The following is a 19,479-nucleotide window of genomic DNA, read 5'->3' as shown; positions in this document are numbered from 1 at the left end:
GTGGAGGTATCTATCTCGCTTTTCAGTTCTGTTAAAATTTGATTTATATATCTTGCAGCCCTGTCATTGGGTGCGTAAATATTTAATATGGTTATGTCTTCCTGATCAATTGTCCCTTTTATCATTATATAGTGTCCTTCTTTATCCTTTGTGGTGGATTTAAGTCTAAAGTCTATTTTGTCAGAAATTAATATTGCTACTCCTCTTCTTTTTTGCTTATTGTTTGCTTGATATACTTTTTTCCATCCTTTGAGTTTTAGTTTGTTTGTGTCTCTAAGTCTAAGGTGTGTCTCTTGTAGGCAGCATATAGATGGATCGTGTTTCTTTATCCAGTCTGTGACTCTCTGTCTCTTTATTGGTGCATTTAGTCCATTTACATTCAGGGTAATTATAGATAAATAAGTTTTTAGTGCTGTCATTTTGATGCCTTTTTATGTGTGTTGTTGACAATTTCATTTTTCCACATACTTTTTTGTGCTGAGGCGTTTTTCTTAGTAAATTGTGAGATCCTCACTTTCATAGTGTTTGACTTTATGTTAGTTGAGTCGTTACGTTTTTCTTGGTTTTTGTCTTGAGTTATAGAGTTGTTATACCTTTTTGTGGTTACCTCATTATATACCCCTATTTTTCTAAGTAAAAACCTAACTTGTATTGTTCTATATCGCCTTGTATCACTCTCCATATGGCAGTTCAATGCCTCCTGTATTTAGTCCCTCTTTTTGATTATTGTGATCTTTTACCTATTGACTTCCATGATTCCCTGTTATGTGTATTTTTTTTTTAATTAATCTTAATTTGTTTGTTTTTGTGATTTCCCTATTTGAGTTGATATCAGGACGTTCTGTTTTGTGACCTTGTGTTGTGCTGATATCTGATATTATTGGTTCTCTGACCAAACAATATCCTTTAGTATTTCTTGTAGCTTTGGTTTGGTTTTTGCAAATTCTCTAAACTTGTGTTTGTCTGTAAATATCTTAATTTCGCCTTCATATTTCAGAGAGAGTTTTGCTGGATATATGATCCTTGGTTGGCAGTTCTTCTCCTTCAGTGTTCTGTATATGTCGTCCCATTCCCTTCTTGCCTGCATGGTTTCTGCTGAGTAGTCAGAACATATTCTTATTGATTCTCCCTTGAAGGAAACCTTTCTTTTCTCCCTGGCTGCTTTTAAAATTTTCTGTTTATCTTTGGTTTTGGTGAGTTTGATGATAATATGTCTTGGTGTTTTTCTTTTTGGATCAATCTTAAATGGGGTTTGATGAGCATCTTGGATAGATATCCTTTCGTTTTTCATGATGTCAGGGAAGTTTTCTGTCAGAAGTTCTTCAACTATTTTCTCTGTGTTTTCTGTCCCCCCTCCCTGTTCTGGGACTCCAATCACCCGCAGGTTATCCTTCTTGATAGAGTCCCACATAATTCTTAGGGTTTCTTCATTTTTTTTAATTCTTTTATCTGATTTTTTTTCAGCTATGTTGGTGTTGATTCCCTGGTCCTCCAGATGTCCCAGTCTGCATTCTAATTGCTCGAGTCTGCTCCTCTGACTTCCTAGTGTGTTGTCTAATTCTGTTATTTTATTGTTAATCTTTTGGATTTCTACATGTTGTCTCTCTATGGATTCTTGCAACTTATTAATTTTTCCAGTATGTTCTTGAATAATCTTTTTGAGTTCTTCAACAGTTTTATCAGTGTGTTCCTTGGCTTTTTCTGCAGATATCCTAATTTCATTTGTGATATCATTAAGCATTCTGTAAATTAGTTTTTTATATTCTGTATCTGATAATTCCAAAATTGTATCTTCATTTGGGAAAGATTTTGATTCTTTTGTTTGGGGAGTTGGAGAAGCTGTCACGGTCTGCTTCTTTAAGTGGTTTGATATGGATTGTTGTCTCCGAGCCATCACTGGGAAACTAGTTTTTCCAGAAAATCCGCTAAAAAAAACTGCAGTCAGATCCCTATCAGAGTTCTCCCTCTGGCTCAGGCTATTCAGATGTTAATGAAGCCGCCTGCGTGCAGTCCAAATCCCTGTGGGACGGTTCCCCGGCTCGGGTGCTGCTCTTTCTGCTCCAAGATCAGTCACTGCCTCCCGGGGACTTCTCCTAACGGCTGCGTCCCACGCCGCCCGTGGAACCGGCTAGTCCCCCTCCCGGGGTTAGTTCAGGGGGGTGGAGCAGGTCTCTGTGCTTGTGCCGTACCTGACTGGTATGCTGGCTCCAGGCTCTGGAAACAATCGCTGCTTCCCCGTATTAGTTCGTTCTCCGTCTCTAAATCTGTGTTTGTTGTTCAGGGTTCGTAGATTGTTATGTATGTGATCGATTCACTTGTTTTTCCGTGTCTTTGTTGTAAGAGGGATCCGAGGTAGCGTCTGCCTAGTCCGCCATCTTGGCTCCGCCTCCCTGTGGTGGTACTTTTTAAAGCACTGAAAAGTCAGTGTGGACTATGGTTTTAGGACCAGAAGCATTTGGGATCTTGAAGATAAGTTATGGTTACAGCAGAAGTAGTTGAAAGAAATACTTTTACGGGGAAGGTGTGGGATATAATTCAATGTATCTGCCTAGGTGCGGAAAGGAGGTTGGAAGCATTATTAATAAAGATTAATATCCACTTTCCTAAATTCATAATTTGATTTTCATTTAGAAAAATAGATGTTAAATAAGTACTGAGCCTCTACATTTCCATCTTAGTCTATTTGATCACATTCCTTATTTTTCATGACTTGGATTTACCCTTTATTTATTTTTCTGTGGAAGCCTGCCTGGTCCAGAGCCTGGCTCCTGGAGAGGGCTGATCCCAGTCAATCCTATCTTACTCTGATGGCTTTTCTCTGAAAGCTGAATGTTCGCACACATTCAGCGGAAGCCTTCTTGTTTATTCAACCAAAACGAAAGTAAATGAAGAGGTATGTGAAAGCACTTAGTATAAAGCACTGCCAAATTATCTTTAAAACATAATTGTTATATCTAGATCTTTGGTCTATCTGGGATTCATCTGGGTTTAAGAAGTGAGATATGGACCAAATTTATTTTTCCAAATGGCCACCCAGTTGTTCCAACACTGTTTATTAAATAGTCCATCGTTCCCTACTGATTTGTCACCTCAGTCATGTGCAGTGTTTTCATGTGCGTCTGTATCTACTCCTGAACTTTCATTTCTGTTCTACTGTCTAATGTATGTGCCAATTCCATACTACTTCAACTATTAAAACTTATAATGTTTTTGATTTGTTTTCGGTACTCTAACAGAGATACTATCCTCTCATTAGTATTCTTTTTCAGAATTTCCCTGGCTATTTTTTCTGATGTATTTTTCCATATGAATTTAAAATTAGTTTATCTAGTTTGAAAAACAATTCTACTGGAATTTTATTGGGAATCTGTGAATTTCGTAGATTATCCTAGAGAAAACTGACATTTTCACAATGTTGAGTCTTCCCATTCCAGAATACGGTATGGTATGCCTTTTTGTTTGTTTAAGACTTTCTATGTCCCTCATATATTTTTTCTTTATATAGATTTTGTTAAGTTTGTTTCTTGATATTTTATCCTTCTTGTCACTATTTTAAATCAGATCATATCTGTTTGGCACATATCAACTACTCAGAAGACATTTATCTCTTCCTGCAACTGGTTGCTGCTAATAGGATCCCTGGCTTTTACCTTTGTCTCCTGTGGCGTTCTCTTCACACAGCTGCCAAAGGGAGCCTTTAAATGATTATCAGATCATGTGACTGCTCTGCTCAAAATCCGCCAAGGGCGGCCCACTGCAGGGTCTTCTGCACTTACTGTCCCCTCTGCCTGGAACGCTCTCCTGCCAGGTGTCTGCTTGGCTCTCTCTGCTCTGTTCAAGTCTCTGCTCTAATGTCACTGTCTTAGAGAAACTGTCCGTGACCATCCTTTTTAAAAACAGCCCCGTCCCTTCTATCCCTTTGCCATGCTTTATTTTTTTCTTTACATAACTTATCACTTCCTAACATTATAATATACAATTGCTTTCTTTTGTCTGTCTCTCCAACTGGAGTCTAAGATCCATGAGGGCAGGGGAGTCTGTCTGGTCTGTTCACTGCTACACCTCCAGCACATAGAACACGCCAGTTTGGCACATGTCGGTTACTCAGGAAACATCTAGGAACTAGAAGAGGTGAAGTTTCCCACCTCATGAGCTCCAGTGCTCGGATGGCAGAGCTGCAGACAATTAGAAGCAGGACCGATTTCTTCTCACTGTGGTTTTTCTGAAGTTTTACCCACTTAGGACAGACTGGAAAAAAAGACCACACGCACATAAAAAATTACCCTAAATACAGCAAAATAGGGTCCTCAAAGTTGAGTATCCCCCAAATATTTCTTTGTTAGGGTTTATGCAAAAAAAAAAAAAAAAAAAGGGTCATTTCGATTCTATTCTGTGGTTATACTAGGTATTAGATTAAAATGAAATATCATTAATCTACAACACATATAATATACCCAGTAGCTAAATGTTATTAGATTTTTTGTTGTTAGGTGCTATCAAGTCAGTTCCAACTCATAGTGACCCTACAGGACAGAACAGAACCGCCCTATAGGGTTTCCAAGGAGCGGCTGGTGAATTTTAACTGCCAACGTTTTGGTTAGCAGGCAAGCTCTTAACCACTGAGCCACCAGGGCTCCATGATTAGTTTTAGGACTAAGTAAAACAGTTTAGAATAATTCATTTTTGATATTTTAATTTATGTTTGAGGCTTGAAGGCAATGTTGATTACACAGGAAAAAAAACTGATTCAATACTGTTAAATGGACACTCAGAATAACATATAACATGGAACAGACCTTTAAATAATAATAGCAAACATTAAACACTGACACTGTGCTAAGCATTTACATGCATTACCTTTTCTAGTCCTCATAACCCCGTGAGGCTGATTCTATTATTATCTGCATTTGCTGAATTAGGGCTGAGAAATGTTAAGTGACAATGACCCCCAGCTTGTAAATGGTGGAACTGTTATATGAACTCAAATCAGATGTTGTTTGAATTGCTTAGAGTTTGAAATAAAAGTGCTAAATCTATACATCTAAACTATTTATAACTAGAATAATCTAGTTATTCCTGGCTACACTAATAATATGTATTGAAAAGACAGAATTGATTGAGCACCCAACAGCCGTGGTCTGAGTTCTGGATAAGTGAATAGAATTTCAGAATATCACAACAGGAATACAGATCACATGGTCCAACTTCCTAATCTTTCAGATGAAATCAAGCCCCAAGGGAGTAACCAGTGATTTGTCCTAGGTCAAAGAGCAAATGAGTGGGGGATGTGTGACGAGAACATTGTTCTCTGAATTTCTAGTCCAGTGCTTCTGGTGTGCTAAGACAAAAAATGAGACTAAAGACCAGATTCCCAAGCCCAGTGCAAAACCAGAATAAATTTATATATAAAAATTAATATCAAGATGACCTAAAAAAGCCTCCATTTAGAATCCATTTCAAATGGAAACTTTTGATTTTAAATGCAGTTTTAAAATTTTTATTTCAAAGAGAAACAAATCTTATTTTTTAATAGGATAATAACTTGGAGGATAATTTTTAAAAATCAGTGTTTACTTACTTTCTTTCAGGTAGGACGAAAGACTGTGAGTCAAGTCATTGGCTTTGAGGAAACACGAGTCTAGAAATACGAGAAACATATTTTGTTGAGAATTTTGCAAACACACATATAATCGAAATAGATTACATGTGAATGATGTATTCTTGGTCAAGTTTTTGAAACATTACTGAAATGGGGGCTCATTATATATTTTGAAGTGTTGTCTAGTATTTTAAAGTAAACTTATAGCCCTCCACTGAGCTGCCCATAATTTCTTAGAGTAGTGGAACAGAAGCTTGTGGTATCACTCAGTAGACTAACAATACATCTTTATTTTTCAAATCCGTGGACTAGGCAACATACAAAAAAAAAAAAAATACAAAGGCAAAGCTTAAATCTTTGAAACAAATCTACGAAGATAAAAATCACTAGTCATCACAGAAATGCAAATTAAAACAGCTATGAGACAACACTTTACACGCTCATTAGAATGGCCAACGTTAGATGATTAATACCAAGTGTTGTTGAGAATAAAGGGTGGTGGGGACTCCTGTGAACTGTAGGTGAAAGTGTAAACTGGTATAGCTACTCTAGGTGGTATTTAATGAAACTGAAATGTATGTATCCTATGACCTAGGAATTTCATTCTTGGGTAAATAATGCAAAGAAATTCTTGTGTGGTCTGTAAAGGGTCACACACAAAGGTATTCATTCGGGAATGGTTTGTGACTGAGGAGCTGGATGCAGCCCTAGGTGTCCATATCTGGGAAAATGGATAAGAAACATGTGGTAGATGAAAACATTGGATATTATGTAGCCTGTAGAAGCAATGAACTAGATGTATAGGAAGCAACATGGGCGTATCTTGAAAAAAGTGTTGTGAGGAAAGAAACAGAATGAGGTCCAGCACAAATCATTTAGATAAATTTAAAACATACACATACAACAACATGACTTGTTTTATAAGGATACATATTTAAAACCATATATCAAAAAAAAAAAATCAATATCAATACTCTAGAGTTAATGCCTATGGGAAATGGAAAATGGGAGTGTGTAGTGTGGACAAATGAGAATAATACAACAAAACTACAACACTACATATTACAATAAAGCATAGGGGCCTTCCCCGACTAGTGATGATCATGGTCTAGCAGCCACATATAGTATGATTAACTTGGTATCTGAGATGTCAAAACAAAAGCAGCACCATGTTTATCATCCTAATTCCTTCTTCAAGACAAAGTGTATCTATAAATGCAGCAGAGTACTAGGGGGTAAACTATTGCTAAATTAAATGAAATTCACATTGTGACCCAGCACATATAAGTCATTGTATGAGTAACTTCAAAGGGGTTGCCGCCTACACTTTGTGGAGCCTTCACTAGGCTTTGAGACTGTAATTTCCCGAATCTGGATATGATCAGAATAATCTGGAACACTTTTCAAAAGCTACAGATTCCTAAGAATCTGGAATACCTTCTGAGTAGTGAGTCAGAATCCTTGGGGTGGGCCCGGGAATGTTTTTTTTTATGAAGCTCCTTGGTGATTGGGTTGCAGCTAGCCTATAGGCCTTTAGGAATCACTGATCAGGAGGACAGCTGAGAATCGAATTAGCCCCAAGCAACTCCTGCCTTGAAACCCTAATTAAGTGCCCCTGTGCATGACATCAGCAATGTTCAGTGCACAATATTAATTGAAGACATGTTCCTGCCCTAAAGACACAAATAACCTCAAAAAAAAAAAACCAAGTTAGACACTCAGCAAACTAACTAGGCACAATATTTTATTATTTGTATCCACTTTTTATTTATGTCCCTTCCTGAGCCTGTTTCAAACAACCAGTGGAATCTCCTTCCCCTCAGCTAGCATGGACTTCCTCTCTGTCCTCAGCCTCATCAGTATAGTGACAAGGCCTCTTCTCCTAAACCTTCCGATTATTATCTCAGAATGGCCGAATTTCCCAAACGGAAAAGCTAGCCTATTCTTTTTGGCTATGAGTATTTCTAACATAATTTTCTTCCTCCTTACACCAACTTAAGACCACACCGTTCTTGCCTAGTGAACTCTGATATCACAATACCATAACATAGACTCACTATGGAACTGAAATGAAATCTTAAAAATTTCTTCTGGCCTTTGACTTTCTACAGTTCTAGAGAGGATAGGAGTTTATGATGTTCCAAGAAATTACAGAGTAGTAATGGTCCCTGGTGGCACAAACGGTTGAGCGCTCGACTCCTAGCCAGAAGGTTGGCAGTTTGAACCCACCCAGAGACACCTTGGAAGACAGGCCTGGCGATCTGCTTCTGAAAGGTCACGGCCTTGAAAATTCCGAGAAGCAGTTCTACTCTGCACACATGGGGTGGTCCCATTACCTCACAACTTCTTGTTAAGTTGAAAGTATAGTCTTACAAAGAATTAGAAGGGAAAACTGACAATTGAACCACAGTAAAACCCAAACTTGAGTTAAAGTTGAGAAGAGGTTTTGTTATTACACTTGATTCCGGTGATAGAATAGCTAGGACAGAGTGCTCGGCCAGAGGAACGGCCTGCTGAGGGGGTGGTTTGGAGCTGTTGTTGGAGCCTCTGGGTTCAGTAAGTCCAAAACCCCAGATCTCGCTCATGTGGAAACACACTCCTGCAATTCCCTAAAGTGTATTCTTTTTGGAAAAGAAACAGATAAGGGCACTCGTGTCTCTAAATTCGGTGTGTGTGTGTGTGTTTTTTAAAAAAGTACATCACAAAGGAATTATAAAAATTCAGGGAACAGATTGTTTTTCAGCTTCTCAGGCTTCTAGAAAGCATAAAGTTGTAACAGAAAAGGAAATCAAGCTACCCTTGACTTTTTCTAAAGGCAGGATGAGATAGCCCTAGCAACCTAGAAATGGCTCATCTCAAGCAGTGGTACCCAAACTTTCTGTGGTTTCATTTTATGGCAACATCTCCTTTCTTCCATCCTTGCCCAAAAAGAGTTAACATGATGTATCATAATTAATTAAAATTAGTAGTTTTAAGAATTTTGCGATATTCTTTAGCTTAATTATGAATACTTGAAGTCAATGGTTCTCAAACTCTAGTGGGCTTAAGAATCACCTGGGGGAGGTGGCAGTCTTGCTAATATGGTAGAATTTTGTCCCTACCTGTAGATAGCCTGCATGAAAAAGACTAGGCTGGCACCAGAAACACTACCCTAAGAACAAAACCATGACTAGAAATCGTGATTAAAATGACGACAACAATAAAACTAAAATGCTTATTAAAGCTAAAGTCTTGTCTATAAAGGATGAGTAAATCAATGTTCCATAGCTATACTTTTAAATGTGTGCTTTGTCTTTATCTTCACTTGACTTCTGTCCTCCCCATGAAGGATTCTATTAGGTTGGGGAAAAGAGTATTCGCACACGGAAAATGTACTAATTGTTAAATTATAACTGTTAAATATGTTGTTGTTGTTGTTAGGTGCCGTTGAGTCGATTCCGACTTATAGCGACCCCATGCACAGCAGAACGAAATACTGCCCGGTCCTGCGCCATCCTTACAATCGTTATGCTTGAGCTCATTGTTGCAGCCACTGTGTCAATCCACCTCGTTGAGGGTCTTCCTCTTTTCCGCTGACCCTGTACTCTGCCAAGCATGATGTCCTTCTCCAGGGACTGATCCCTCCTGACAACATGTCCAAAGTATGTAAGATGCAGTCTCGCCATCCTCGCCTCTAAGGAGCATTCTGGCCGCCCTTCTTCCAAGACAGATTTGTTTGTTTTTTTGGCAGTCCATGGTATATTCAATATTCTTCGCCAACACCACAATTCAATGGCACCAACTCTTCTTTAGTCCTCCTTATTCATTGTCCAGCTTTCACATGCATATGATGCAATTGAAATTACCATGGCTTGGGTCAGGCACACCTTAGTCTTCAGGGTGACATCTTTGCTCTTCAACACTCTGAAGAGGTCCTTTGAAGCAGATTTGCCCAATGCAATGAGTCTTTTGATTTCTTGACTGCTGCTTCCATGGCTGTTGATTGTGGATCCAAGTAAAATGAAATCCTTGACAACTTCAGTCTTTTCTCCGTTTATCATGATGTTGTTCATTGGTCCAGTTGTGAGGATTTTTGTTTTCTTTATGTTGAGGTGTAATCCATACTGAAGGCTGTGGTCTTTGATCTTCATTAGTAAGTCCTTCGAGTCCTCTTCACTTTCAGCAAGCAAGGTTGTGTCATCTGCATAACGCAGGTTGTTAGTGAGTCTTCCTCGAATCCTGATGCCCCGTTCTTCTTCATATAGTCCAGCTTCTTGGATTATTTGTTAAGCATACAGATTAAACAGGTATGGTGAAAGAATACAACCCTGATGCACACCTTTCCTAACTTTAAACGAATCAATCAGTATCCCCTTGTTCTGTCTGAACAACTGCCTCTTGATCGATGTAAAGGTTCCTCAGGAGCACAATTAAGTGTTTTGGAATTCCCATTCTTCGCAGTGTTACCCATAGTTTGTTATGATCCACAGAGTCGAATGCCTTTGCAGTCAATAAAACACAGGTAAACATCCTTCTGGTATTCTCTGCTTTCAGCTAGGATCCATCTGACATCAGCAATGATATCCCTGGTTCCACGTCCTCTTCTGAACCCAGCCTGAGTTTCTGGCAGTTCCCTGTCGATATACTGCTGCAGCCATTTTTGAATGATCTTCAGCAAAATTTTGCTTGTGTGTGATATTAATGATATTGTTCTATAATTTCCACATTCAGTTGGATCACCTTTCTTGGGAATAGGCATAAATATGGATCTCTTCCAGTCAGTTGGCCAGGAAGCTGCCTTCCATATTTCTTGGCATAGACGAGTGAGCACCTCCAGCCCTGCATCTGTTTGTTGAAACATCTCAACTGATATTCCATCAATTCCTGGAGCCTTGTTTTTTGCCACTGCCTTCAGAGCAGCTTGGACTTCTTCCTTCACTACCATCAGTTCCTGATCATATGCCACCTCTTGAAATGGTTGAATATCGACTAGTTCTTTTTGGTATAATGACTCTGTGTATTCCTTCCATCTTCTTTTGATGCTTCCTGCGTTGTTTAATATTTTCCCCATGGAACCCTTCACTATTGCAACTCGAGGCTTGAATTTTTTCTTCAGTTCTTTCAGCTTGAGAAATGCCGAGCGTGTTCTTCCCTTTTGGTTTTCCACCTCTAGCTGTTTGCACATGTCATTATAATACTTTACTTTGTCTTTTCAAGACGCCCTTTGAAATCTTCTGTTCAGTTCTTTTACTTCATCAATTCTTCCTTTTGCTTTAGCTGCTTGATGCTCAAGAGCAAGTTTCAGAGTCTCCTCTGACATCCATCTTGGTCTTTTCTTTCTTTCCTGTCTTTTCAGTGACCTCTTGCTTTCTTCATGGATGATGTCCTTGATGTCATTCCACGACTCGTCTGGTCTTCGGTCACTAGTGTTCAATGTGTCCAATCTATTCTTGAGATGGTCTCTAAATTCAGGTGGGATATACCCAAGGTCATATTTTGGCTCTCGTGGACTTGCTCTGATTTTCTTCAGTTTCAGCTTGACCTTGCATGTGAGCAATTGATGGTCTGTTCCACAGTCGGCCCCTGGCCTTGTTCTGACTGATGATATTGAGCTTTTCCATCGTCTCTTTCCACAGATGTAGTCAATTTGATTTCCGTGTGTTCCATCTGGCGAGGTCCATGTGTATAAAAAAAAAAAAAAAAAATTTTTTTTTTTTTTTTTGTGTATAGTCACCGTTTATGTCGGTGAAAGAAGGTATTTGCAATGAAGAAGTCGTTGGTCTTGCAAAATTCTATCATTCGATCTCCAGCATTGTTTCTATCACCAAGGCCATATTTTCCAAGTACTGATCCTTCTTCTTTGTTTCCAACTTTCACATTCTAATCACCAGTAATTATCAGCGGATCTTGATTGCATGTTTGATCAATTTCAGACTGCAGCAGCTGATAAAAGTCTTCTATTCCTTCATCTTTGGCCCTAGTAGTTGGTGTGTAAATGAGAAGAAACAGCTGTGAACATCCATTAATAATCGGAACCTGGAATGTAATAAGTATGATTCTAGGAAAATTGGAAATCATCAAAAATGAAATGGAACGCATAAACATCAAGATCCTAGGCATTAGTGAACTGAAATGGACTAGTATTGGCCATTTTGACTCAGACAATCATATGGTTTACTATGCTGGGAGTGACAACTAGAAGAGGAACGGTGTTGCATTCATCATTAAAAAGAACGTTTCAAGATCTATCCTGAAGTACAATGCTGTCAGTGATAGGATAATATCCATACACCTACAAGGAAGACCAGTTTAATTGTTAAGCATATTAATATATTTATTGGCTGAGACACATAACCATAATAAATAGTAAAGAAAGATGAACCTGTTTTGATCCTTATCATCAGCAAAATGGCTAGCAGTTAACAATAGGTCCTCTAGATGACTAATCTCAGAACAGTTGGGGTGGGGGGTTGGGGAAAAGAAGCCTGGTCCCACCTGGTAGGTTCAGTTCTTCTAATTCAATCACTGAGCGATTGCTGCTATAATAGTCCTTCATCAGCTTCTGTAGGTCTTCAGGTGTCCCTGGTTTTGGTTCAGATTTTGCAAGAACATCAGTAATTTTCTTCTAAGATATGAGAAGGAAGAAAAATGGGAAGATAGATTTTAGAATGGGATTTGGCTTAGGATAGGTTGATGTAACTGCAGCATAGCTTTTGGTAATAGTTGAGTGTGAATGTGAGCTCTAAAAAATATACTTGAGAAAACATAATGAATATTTCCTGGACATAACTATGGCTTTGAAAAATAAACAGAGGACCTACAGGCTTTTTGTAATTCTTAGTTCTATGACTTCTAGGAGAACTGAAGTTCTTGAAGGAGTCTCTATAATAGGATATTGTTTTCTGTTAAAAGTCAAGAAATCTTGTTGATACTGAAAACTTTCTCTAAGGTCTCTTTAAGGCCTAGACAATTTGTATTTTTGGGAAAGTGAATTTTGAGAAGTTCTTGCCCAACCTGGTTTTTGAGGGGCTGAGTCTCAGCCTGGATTTCTGGCATTAGAGTAAAGCTTGCAGGAATAATCGGAGCATAGGAGCCCACTGAAAAGAGGCCTTAGACCCTCGTTTCTCAAGTTTTGGGAGACTGACAGTCTTAAAGTGGTCTACAGAAAGTAGAACAGATACTACAGGAAGTAATTTCCAACATCTATTTTGATTTAGACTTAATTCGGATAGCACTTATTGAATGCCTGCAATGTAGGTACACAAAATCATTCATTTAATTTCATCATAAACTTCCCTTCTCAGTTCCTTCTAATGTTTCACCAAAGATACAGAAGGAGTCATTCTCCCATTCCCACCCCCAGCATTTTTCCCCCCTTCCACAGTATCCTCATTTCTACACCACCGTCAAGAACAGTCAAGGTCTGTTGAATGAATTAACTTTTAAAAATATGTCACCAGTAGACACATTTTAGTGTGACCTCAGCCAAGGCTAAACTATCTAGCAGGAGTTCTGACCTCGAGCCACCAAGAAGTTAACACTCCTGAAGGCCATTAGTGTACAAACTATCAAAGAGAAGTTAAAGTCACTTCTTTAAGGACTTGCCAAACCTCAGTCAATTTGGCATCTCTCGTGTTCCTATTTGGCCATTTGTGAGAAAAGCAAACATACGCACACACACTCTTAGTTCTCTAAAAGCTCACTGTTAAGTAATTGGGTTGAGTCCATCTTCTTTCCTCTAATCCCAATCATATTTCCTCTGCTGATTTCAGCAGTAGACCCTTCTTGGCAGGGAGAGAATTACACTGCTGTTTTCACAACTGTGGTGGAAGGTCAAAGCTAACGATTCTTTCTCCAAACCTGAGATGTAAGAAAGTTTATATAGGAGCAGCAGAGTCTTCCCTATGCTCACAGGCGAGTATTAAAAGGGAAAGGAAGCTTTTTGCCTTAAATTATGGTTTCAAATTAGAGTCAGAAATGCCTTATGCTTACAGTACCTTCACCTGCTTATTATTTTCTTTGCATTAATTCTTGAATGTGTAAGGTCTTCAAGACTGGAGTGGGTAGGAAAGGGAGGTTGCTAAATTTCTTTTCTTGGACACCTAATCCATAATGGTTGCACTCCATCTCATCCAGAGTCAGAGGGGTCAACGAGTAGGACAGCTCTGGGCCCCTTCTAGACTTAGACACCCATGTCTGATCCTTAACCACAGTGAAAACTCAGGGTGGATAACAGAGATGTTTGGTGCTCCATGAGACTAAAATAGGAGTCAGGAAAAAATTGTTTTTAGCTCCAGCAGAAACACTTATTCCTAGTGACCTTAGGGAAGTCACCAAACCTCACTGAACCTTACATTTCTGCATCTCTAGAGTGAAGATTTGAATAATTGCCTTAGGAAAGTACAACATATACATATGAGATGAAAATCACCTGGGGCCACACGTTGTAAGGCATTATTAATATTACCTTTTTCCTCCTCCTGGTCTTCGTGGCCTCCTCTTTTGTTTCCTTTGGTTTTATCAAGAAACATTCTTTAGGCTATAAAGAAATACAAATAAGAAAACTTTTACTTTAGCGTGATGAGATGTCAATGAATGGTATAAATCCCTAAGTGCCTTTTGCCATGCATGTATTCTTCAGAGAGTGCCTTGGTAACATCTATAGATAACGAGAGACCCACTGTAGACTAGTATGCAGGGCTGAGAGAACATGAGAAAGTCAGAAAGCGCAGATGACTTACGACGAGAAAATCTTTAAACAAATGTTGATATGTGTGAGTGAGTGTGTATGTGCCTTTGGGGTGGTAGTATAGGATATTCAAGAGTGAAGACAGTAGCCAGGTTTATAAAATACAGGCAGAAATAGATGTGATTCAAATTAAGCTGTGGTAAGACAGTCTGACTAGAGTGACCAGGGTTTCCCATGAATTAGCTATGTGTGATCCTGCATTTCGTGTCACTGGTTTTTTTTTTTTAACTTTGTATTATCCATTCTTTTCCTCTTTTCAATAAGCATAGAGAATCTAAAGTAGGATATATTTACTTATATTTTTGTAAAACTAGCCTTATCTATAAAAAAAAAAATCTATAGTGACTATAAAGTGAATCTTTTTGCTAATGGTCTCAGTCCATAGCCCGGAATAAACTATTTTGCCTGTTGCCTTGACCCCGAGTACCCTATATAATTTAGTGCTATTTTTACCCTGTGGTTTTGTTTTTTTTTTTAATGTAGAAAAACAGGAAACTTGGACTAAGACCTTGATTTATAAAATAGAATGCCTCAGATTCCATAGTTATTAATCATAAGCAGGAATATAAAACGTTTCCTGCGCTGGACCTTTTAAGCAGCATCTTCAAACAAGTTGTCAAGTAAGATATAAAATGTAAAGTGAAAACACTTTGAGTTTTCCTTTGATTAAATTTCCACTCCAAGTAGACAGTACTGAGTCTAAACTGGTGAGCTACTAACCAAAGCAATCTTGTCTCCACTGGCTCTGTTTAAAACGATTACAGATGAATCTTTCTCCTGAAGCTTGCAGACAGCCTGTAGATTAGGAATGACTATGGCCTGAAGCCAGAGAGACATAACATGACACAATTTCTTCAAGACCTGGGGCCAGGACCAGCAGTTTCTAGATTCTCTTTTAGTTAGAAAAGAAGTAGATTCTAAAGGTTCAGGATTAAAGTAACATGAGAATCTTGAAAATTTAGGTTCTTCTCAGTTAAAACAAAAAAACTTACAAAGAGCAGTTGCATCATAGCTAAAGAAAAGAAAGATATTATGCCCTTATTTCTGATTTAGAAAGTTAAGTTGCCTTTTGGATTCGGATATGCCAGTTTGATACTGGTACATGCCAATAAGAAACTGGGCCAAGGCCCTAATATGTCACAGAAACTGCCGGATAGTCATAGGAGTCCAATTACAAATGAGGCCAGTGTTCAGCTCAAGCTCCTAAGGCGAAGGCCTGGATACAATTAGTAGATCCCCTAAGACAAACTGCAGTATCTCATCACCAGTATCAAGGTCTTGGGAAGCAGATTTAGAAATCTGTTCTATTTTCTTATTTAGCAAATGGGGTTGCTCTCTAGGAGTACGTTCAACTTGCTGGGTTATATTTATGCTAGGTTTACAAAGCCAATTAACTCAAATATTACACAAATTAAATTTGGAAAGGAGCTCATTTATAAGGACATGAACTCTCCAATTCTAGAAGAAACATAAAAATGCAATTCTGAATCATATACAAGAAAAAAGAAGCTTGCTTGATGAACTGCTTCATCAGGTTTAAAAGTTAGGTTCAAATTCTTAGATCACCCTAATGGAACCAGTTAATTTATCTGGTTGGGGTAAGGTACTAATGAAGAAGGCAAGTTCATGGGGCCAATTTCCATAGAGATAAGATGGCTTTATGGAGAAAGCAAAATCCACGTTTTTGAAAATTCCTAAACTTAGCTGCCTTGTGAACGCTGATGATTACCCTCAGAGAGATTGGGTAAGAAGATGTAGATGATTCAGGTCAGGCCACTAAGAATTTCTAGAAACCAATTCCAATGGTATGTGACTTTGACAGTTGACAAGTAATGTCATCTCTTTATGTGAAATGCAGCAATTTTAAGTATATTGCCTGAAGAATCACACTTTCCCCAAAATATACCAATAAATAAATAAATAAAGCTTTCAAATGAAGTGATTGGGGAAAGTTCTCAAGTCTTTAAAGTGTCGAAAATTATATCTTTTGAGAATAATTCTCCTAGTTAAACATGACAAATCAATCTCAAAAATCCCCCTAAACTTAAAATAAAGAAAACTGAAAAGGTATGAGATCTATAAGTACCAAGAAACCAAGAAAGCGGAAAAGAGTAGTGGAGAGATTTCAACAACTTTGTTGAAAATGAAGAATACAACTGGATGACTTAACAGAGAGAGAAAGCTAGCACTTGGGTTTTTGGAGAGGTAGATGCTAACAATAAATGAGTCTGTTTGACCTGCTAGACTTTGAAAAGGTTCAGTACTTGGAAGCACAGGGTACTACAGACAGTGAAGGGCTGAAAAGAAAGGGATTAGTTGAAAGTTTATAATAATTTGCCCCCCACACTGAACTGTATCTCCTGCCCAGGCAGCCAGGCAACTATCCCATTACTGCTTCCTCTCACCTTGCCCTTCTCAGCAGCAAACAGAAGGTTTATTCTCTGGGGAGATTAAGAAGACTAAGAGGACCAAGAAATCTGGCACAGTCGAGGTAGGGTAGAGATTGAGGGTCATCACCATTTCCTGCCCTTGTTCCATAATGTCTGGAGCCAGACTTATATATTGTAGGCAGGAAACTAGTGAATTCTTCTCTGGAAAAATAGAATGGTCTAAGATAAATGCCACAAGAGAGTGAAACTTGGGGGTCCCATAGTAAATATCCAGCTTGTTATTCTATCACCTTCCCATGAAGTCCAATGATTAACAAGCCCCACTTATGCACAAAACTTTTCCAACAATTTTTTAGTGTATCTCCAATATGAATAGACATCTAAGGCTCATCAGACATCTAAGGAAAGAGTGTAACATGAGAGAAAAAGTTTAGGACAAGCAAAAAAAAAAAAAAAAAAAAACCTTGAGAAAAGAGGGAAAGTACTTCAAACCAATTATAATTAATATTCTCAGAGAGATAATGAAAGATTTTGCAGCCATGAAACAAAGACAACCAGAAAACATTTAAACATTAAAACAAATAAGACAGTTGGAATATAAAATGTAAGAGAAGGCTTGAAAATAAAGTAAGGAAAATCTCCCAGACAGAAGAACAAAAATAAAGAGAAGAGAATGGGAATAAAAACAGGTAAGAAGATTAGAGAATCAGCCCAAGAGATTCAACATTTCAATAAGAGGTATTACAGAAAAACAGGTCCTATAAAACAGTGCAGGAAGTAATGATCAAAGAAAAAAAAAAAAAAAAAAAAACCCAAGAAAACTTTCCAGAACATAGAGCTTCAAATTGAAAGCCCATCAGGTATCCAGGACAATGAATAAGGAAAAAATTTGTAGCAGTATGTATCACTGTGAAATTTCAGAACACATGGATAAAGAATTTTAGAATTTCCCCCCAAAAAGCCAATACCAAATAACATAAAAAATAGGAAGGATCAGGAAACAGAATGGCATCACAGTTCTCACGAGCAATAATGAGTTCTAGAACTCAATGTAACTGTGCCTTCAAAATTAAGAAAAAATTATTTGCATATTGAAATTTTATACCCAGCCAAACAGCCAACCAAGTGTAAGAGTAGAATAAAGGCATTTTCATATATTTATGGTCTCAAAAACTTTACTTCCTGACCACAGATATGAAGGCCGTGTTATAGCAAAATAAGGGGCTAGCTAAATCAAGAAAGAGGAATATATGGGATTCAGCAAATAGGGAGTCCAACCCAGAAGAGATGAAGAGACATCCCACGATGACAGGTAAGAAAACTCGCAACTGCCTAACAGGCCTAGAGAATAAACAATTCAGAGTGGAACAATAGTATGGACATCTATAAAAACAAAAACCCCACTGCCACCGAGTCAATTCTTGCTCATAGCGACTCTAATAAGATAGAGTAGAACTGCCACGTAGGGTTTCTGAGGCTGTAAATCTTTATGGAAGCAGACTACCACATCTTTCTACTGTGGAGTGGCTGGTGGGTTTGAACCGCTGACTTTTTGGTTAGCAGCCAAGTGCTTAACCACTGCACCACCAAGGCTGCTTTTGGAGGTCTATAGGAAAGAAATAATTGACGTATTTGAGCATATGGAAAATATTATTCATGGGCATGCTGAAGAGAAGTGAGAACATATGGAAAAAATTAACAATAGGAATACAGCAAGCCAGGCAAATAAATGAGTCAATTATTCATGCCATGAAAATAAAGAATTGTATAAGAGAAGATGGATGATCTCAGATTCTTCTTTTACAGGCATTGAATAATATTTCCCTGTTTAGAATAATGTAATAGTGACAACTGTTTCAACCAAAATATGATATCATGGTGTTGGCAGAGGAGGCAGAGGATGCAGAGGGAACAGGGGATAAAAGGGAGAGCTATGTCCTCATATGGTCGCTACGAGTCAGAATCGACTCCACGGCACTGGGTTTGGTTTTTTTATGTCCTCATATACCATGTCAGGAAACTAATAGATTATGTCAGAAATAGATCAAGAAATAGCAATATGAAGTACAAAGTAGTAAATGAAAGCAGCTACAAAAGTTGAGGGTGGTTACCTCTGAGGAAAGAACTAGTACGGAGATGAAGTGCAAAAGGGTACTGCTGTTTTTTTGATTAAAACTTTTAACAGTGTCTGATTTACAAAATGATGTACAGTTATTACTTTGGTAAAAATACAAAAACATTTAAATTGCCATTTTATAACAGGATGAGCATGTTCATTGTAAAAATGAAAACAAATTAGAACTGGGTTTTTAGTTTCTTTTCTACTTGGTCAAAGGTTTTTGAATATACACCCATCAGAATGACTAAAATTAAAATGATCATTAACTCTAAATATCGGCAAGGATATCATGGAATGCAACTCTCATACACTGATGGTGGGAGTACAACATAGTACAATCATTTTGAAACAGAGGTCTGTAGTTTTTACAAAACTAAACATAACTTAGCAATTCCACCCGTATGTATTTACCCATAGGAAAACCTGGTGGTGTAGTGGTTAAGTGCTACCACTGCTAACCAAAGGGTCAGCAGTTCAAATCCTCAGGGCGCTCCTTGGAAACTCTACGGGGCAGTTCTACTCTGTCCTATAGGGTCGCTATGAGTCGCAATCAACTCGAAGGCACTGGGTTTTTTGGTTTTGGTATTTACCCATGGGAAATAAAAATATATGTTCATAAAAAGACTCGTATACGAATGTACAT

At 38.1% G+C, this 19,479-nt stretch overlaps 1 protein-coding gene across 4 annotated transcripts in view; it reads right to left on the bottom strand.

Annotated features, from left to right (window-relative positions):
• CMSS1 (cms1 ribosomal small subunit homolog) overlaps positions 1 to 19,479 on the bottom strand; it is a 425,391-nt gene that overhangs the window by 14,936 nt on the left and 390,976 nt on the right. For all 4 annotated transcript variants that reach the window (XM_049857927.1, XM_049857928.1, XM_049857926.1 and 1 more), the window contains 4 exons: positions 14,046 to 14,117; positions 12,074 to 12,203; positions 5,579 to 5,638; positions 4,146 to 4,248 (listed from right to left, as the gene is read on the bottom strand). In XM_049857927.1, the coding sequence (XP_049713884.1) occupies positions 4,146 to 4,248; positions 5,579 to 5,638; positions 12,074 to 12,203; positions 14,046 to 14,117 (365 nt within the window). The remainder of the gene's footprint in view (positions 1 to 4,145; positions 4,249 to 5,578; positions 5,639 to 12,073; positions 12,204 to 14,045; positions 14,118 to 19,479) is intronic.

The sequence above is a fragment of the Elephas maximus genome, chromosome 18 (genome assembly GCF_024166365.1).
Source record: "Elephas maximus indicus isolate mEleMax1 chromosome 18, mEleMax1 primary haplotype, whole genome shotgun sequence".
In the NCBI taxonomy this organism is placed as follows: domain Eukaryota; kingdom Metazoa; phylum Chordata; class Mammalia; order Proboscidea; family Elephantidae; genus Elephas; species Elephas maximus.
The sequence above is the reverse complement of the archived record's forward strand: the minus strand, read 5'-3'. Positions and strand labels throughout refer to the sequence as shown.